This window comes from Berghia stephanieae, chromosome 1, assembly GCF_034508935.2.
Source record: "Berghia stephanieae isolate SIO BIC M18660-M18661 chromosome 1, UCSD_Bste_1.3, whole genome shotgun sequence".
NCBI classification, from domain to species: Eukaryota; Metazoa; Mollusca; class Gastropoda; order Nudibranchia; family Aeolidiidae; genus Berghia; species Berghia stephanieae.
In genome coordinates this window covers 20,763,231-20,768,230 of record NC_088360.1, presented here as the reverse complement: position 1 = coordinate 20,768,230, position 5,000 = coordinate 20,763,231, and the positions used below count along the sequence as shown (strand labels likewise).

At 43.0% G+C, this 5,000-nt stretch overlaps 1 protein-coding gene across 1 annotated transcript in view; it reads right to left on the bottom strand.

Annotated features, from left to right (window-relative positions):
* The window catches only part of LOC144963782 (papilin-like), a 241,112-nt gene that overhangs the window by 175,959 nt on the left and 60,153 nt on the right, over positions 1–5,000 (bottom strand). The window contains exons 15-16 of the mRNA XM_078897749.1: positions 4,957–5,000; positions 932–1,070 (exon numbers count right to left, since the gene is read on the bottom strand). The exon at positions 4,957–5,000 is cut by the window's right edge and continues 112 nt beyond it. Coding sequence (XP_078753875.1) covers positions 932–1,070; positions 4,957–5,000 — 183 coding nt within the window. The remainder of the gene's footprint in view (positions 1–931; positions 1,071–4,956) is intronic.

Below are 5,000 nucleotides of genomic sequence, written 5' to 3'. Positions count from 1 at the left end.
AATGCATCTAACCTTCACACCTATTTTTTCCAGTTCCAACCTCCTCGGAAGTGTGTATGTAGCCGGTCCTCCGGAGGACTAACAATGAATCTGTTACAGATTGAACCATAAGGTGCCATGACTATTTTAATGGCAGGATGTATTGGCAGATTCTTATCCTTACGGGGCGTAAAACAGCGAGGATGGATGATCTGTATTGACGACGACCAGAAAATAAGATGCCATCACTCTGACACCAGAAGATCAATTAGACAAGGTATGTATCCAGTCTTCTGGAAGAGTGGCTTACACTTTCAATGAGATTGGAACCACTTTTAAAATAAAAATAGACAATAAAATATATTCCCTGAAATAACACAGGCGTAAGCAGGAAACTGAGCTAGGGCTAGGTGACAGCGGCTATTTGAACTCGGTACCTTTCGGGTACGAAGCAAAGAGCATACCGATGAGCCATGCTCTCCCTTTTCATCCCAACCACCAACACATTAATCAACATGGCAGCTGATATCCAAGTCACAGAACAATAAACATTGCGGATTTGAAAGCGTGGGCACAATATACAAATAGACAGACAAACCAATTGTGAAGGTATGAAAATATGGCCAACTGTCCTCCATCAATATGTCATCATAACCCGATGGCATGAGGTGAAATATGTGAGCCGTCGTATTGAAACGGTATTCTATAGCGCCGAACCAGATGCCTGGGACTCATTGTAAACGCTTTGATCACATCAACTAATAGACATTGCGCTGTATAAAATCTGGGATTTTCCCGTGATATAACACCATTTGACATTTTGGGTGACATATTCAATTTATAATATACCGTTGACAGTTGATGACAAACACACACACACACCCTCACAAACAGACACAACACACACTCATAAACACACACCCACACCCATATAGACATACATGACACTTACCTGCGTTAGAAGGATTCGTCTTATCGCATCCCTGGAAATCGTTCCCTCTGGCAGGAGTCACTCTGTCAGGGCAACATCCATATGTGGAATCCAGACAGCCTCGTCCTCGTTTGACGGGCCTGGCAGTGGTGGTCGTAGGCTGGGGTGGAGGAGGGGGGGGGGGGGGCAGGAGAGATTGGAGGCATGGATGAGGAATGGAGAAAATGAGACTCGAATCAGTCAACAGGTGTTGTGTAGTCTAGTCGACTTTGAGTAGAAATGCGTAGGCCTATATAAAATTTTGGCCAGTAAACTCGTCCTTTCAATCGCTGGCGATTGCGACACTGCTTCATCCACAACGTTGACTATAATGATTGACTTGTTTTATAATGATACGGTCTACGGGAAGCAATCAAGTTATTGTTTATTTTAATGGATTATTTAGTGTTATTCCCCTTTTTATATCCTGTCGCTCTCCTCTGAGAAGTGTATTATTGTGTGTGATGACCGTTGAGAATGGACGAGAAACGAAAGGATGGCTTGGATTGGATTCTCGGCTTGGATTGGATTCTCGGCTTGGATAGGATTCTCGGCTTGGATAGGATTCTCGGCTTGGATTGGATTCTCGGCTTGGAGTGGATTCTCGGTTTGGATTGGGTTCTCGGCTTGGATTGGATTCTCGGCTTGAATTGGATTCTCGGATTCTCGGCTTGGAGTGGATTCTCGGCTTGGATTGGATTCTCGGCTTGGAGTGGATTCTCGGATTCTCGGATTGGAGTGGATTCTCGGTTTGGATTGGGTTCTCGGCTTGGATTGGATTCTCGGCTTGGATTGGATTCTCGGATTCTCGGCTTGGAGTGGATTCTCGATTTGGATTGGGTTCTCGGCTTGGATTGGATTCTCGGCTTGGATTGGATTCTCGGCTTGGATTGGATTCTCGGCTTGGATTGGATTCTCGGTTTGGATTGGGTTCTCGGCTTGGATCACATTTATCATACACGCCTCTTCATAATTCTATTTGACACCAGTGTCTGCTCGCTGTCTGGTCACGGTCAATACATTATGGTCAATACATTGTGGTCAATACATTGTGGTCAATACATTGTGGTCAATACACTGTGGTCAATACACTGTGGTCAATACATTGTGAGGGGTTGAGGCGACCATCTCTAAAAGACTCGATTGTCAGGTTTGTGGTTAATTGGTATAACACTTTGTTTTAGTGTACTCCCGTTCGGATCAGAAGGTCTTGCGTTCGATGCCCACTCTGAGCGGCACATTGTTGAGTCATTGGAAAAAAGCTCTTTACTTACTTTCTATCACCGTACTCAGGTGTAAAATGAGTTCTTTGTCGTTAATATCGGTATCTCTGTCGGGGAAAAAATGTAATATCGCCAAACAGGCGTCATGTCTCCTCCTACATGTTACGTGTTGCTGTTTGTTTGAGACCTCTTTTAAAGAGCTTTGAGCACGTTTAGTGGATATTGACTTGACTTAATCAAACTTTTAACCCCAGTGGGAGCATAGGCCACCTATAAAGCCTCCCTCGTTTGAATTTCCTCGGGATGTTCTCTGCAGCTTCTTCCACGTGTATCCACTTCTCGTTGCTTCCTCTGATGTGCTTCTTTACCAACTATTTCTTGGCCTCGCTGCTCCAAATCCTCCTTGGAGATATTGGACATTGCGCTATATAAATGCTAAAGTAAAGAATAAATAGAATGTTTTCCACTGCAATAGACACAAAGAAGGACCAACCTATCATTATAATTCTAATACTTCCAGTTATCCACGCTTCATACCGTTTGGAATAGGGAAGACGAGTCTGATGTCAAAAATATGGTTCCTATTTCAATGAAAGTGTACAACTTATCTTACGGTTTCAAAGCTTAAAAATATGCTGGTCGTCAATAAATATCATCCATCCTCCATGCTGGTCGTCAATAAAGATCATCCATCCTCCATGATGGTCGTCAATAAAGATCATCCATCCTCCATAAATATCATCCATCCTCCATGCTGGTCGTCAATAAAAATCATCCATCCTCCATGCTGCTCGTCAATAAAGATCATCCATCCTCCATGCTGCTCGTCAATAAAGATCATCCATCCTCCATGCTGGTCGTCAATAAAGATCATCCATCCTCAATAAACATCATCCATCCTCCATGCTGGTCGTCAATAAAGATCATCCATCCTCCATGCTGATCGTCAATACAGATCATCCATCCTCCATGCTGGTCGTCAATAAAAATCATCCATCCTCCATGATGGTCGTCAATAAAGATCATCCATCCTCCATAAATATCATCCATCCTCCATGCTGGTCGTCAATAAAGATCATCCATCCTCCATGCTGCTCGTCAATAAAGATCATCCATCCTCCATGCTGGTCGTCAATAAAGATCATCCATCCTCCATAAACATCATCCATCCTCCATGCTGATCGTCAATAAAGATCATCTATCCTCCATGATGGTCGTCAATATAGATCATCCATCCTCCATGCTGGTCGTCAATACAGATCATCCATCCTCCATAAAGATCATCCATCCTCCATGCTGGTCGTCAATAAAGATCATCCATCCTCCATGCTGGTCGTCAATAAAGATCATCCATCCTCCATAAATATCATCCATCCTCCATGCTGGTCGTCAATATAGATCATCCATCCTCCATGCTGGTCGTCAATAAAGATCATCCATCCTCCATAAAGATCATCCATCCTCCATGCTGGTCGTCAATAAAGATCATCCATCCTCCATGCTGGTCGTCGATACAGATCATCCATCCTCCATGCTGGTCGTCAATAAAGATCACCCATCCTCCATGCTGGTCGTCAATAAAGATCATCCATCCTTCATGCTGATCGTCAATACAGATCATCCATCCTCCATGCTGATCGTCAATAAAGATCATCCATCCTCCATGCTGGTCGTCAATACAGATCATCCATCCCCCATGCTGGTCGTCAATACAGATCATCCATCCTCCATAAATATCATCCATCCTCCATGCTGGTCGTCAATAAAGATCATCCATCCTCCATGCTGATCGTCAATAAAGATCATACAGCCTCCATGCTGGTCGTCAATAAAGATCATCCATCCTCTATGCTGGTCGTCAATAAAGATCATCCATCCTCCATGCTGGTCGTCAATAAAGATCATCCATCCTCGCTCCTTTACGGCCTGTAATCTTAAGAATCTGCCAGTACATCCTGCTACTCAAACAGTTATGCCATCTTATGATTCAATGTGCCACCTATTCGTGATTTGTCCTCCGAAGGACTGGTATATACACATTTCCAAGGATTTAGGTACCAGAAAAGTAGAATGTGTGAGGTCATGGCTTTTCGTCCCTATTGAGGGGTACGACTTGGGATTTGAAAACCAATTTTCACCAACGAGGTGACAGGGACATAACACTGCAGTGGGGTAGTTGAACCATATTGATACAAAACTTACAACATCCGCCAGCAGGATACAACGTACCAGCACAGTAAATTATGTTTAACCTTGTACGTTAAAAGTCTGATTGAAAGAATTTAGTGAGAACTATATACCCATAAAAACGACTGGCTAAAAAAATAACAAAGAGCTGCGTGCCGTCAAATTCTTTCCGTCTATACGTCAAAAGACAAGTCTATAACCACAAAAGAAAACAAATCGTAAGTTGTATTCAACAGTTCAACGAATGGGAACACTTGTTTCCATGACGACTAATAAAGACAACTCACCACAAACCTAACAATGACGTCAAAATATGGGTCTTAGTGGGTTTTAGTGTTCGGCTTTTAGTAAACGACGGGTGCGCTCAAAATCGTATCCTTCGATAACTTATAGCTTGGCACATGGACTTGTCTTTTGACGTCATTGATAGATTAGTGCACTGCCTAGTGAGTTGCCGTTAGTAGTACTCACGAAACAAGTGATCTCATCTGTTGATCAATTGAATACAACTCACGATTTGTTTTCTATTGTGGCCAAAGACTTGTCTTCTGACGTTATTTTTTAAGATCAGTGTCAGGCTATAAGACTATGACCTACCACTGTGACGTCACATCTTGGTTTGGCACATGATTTCCGGTCTT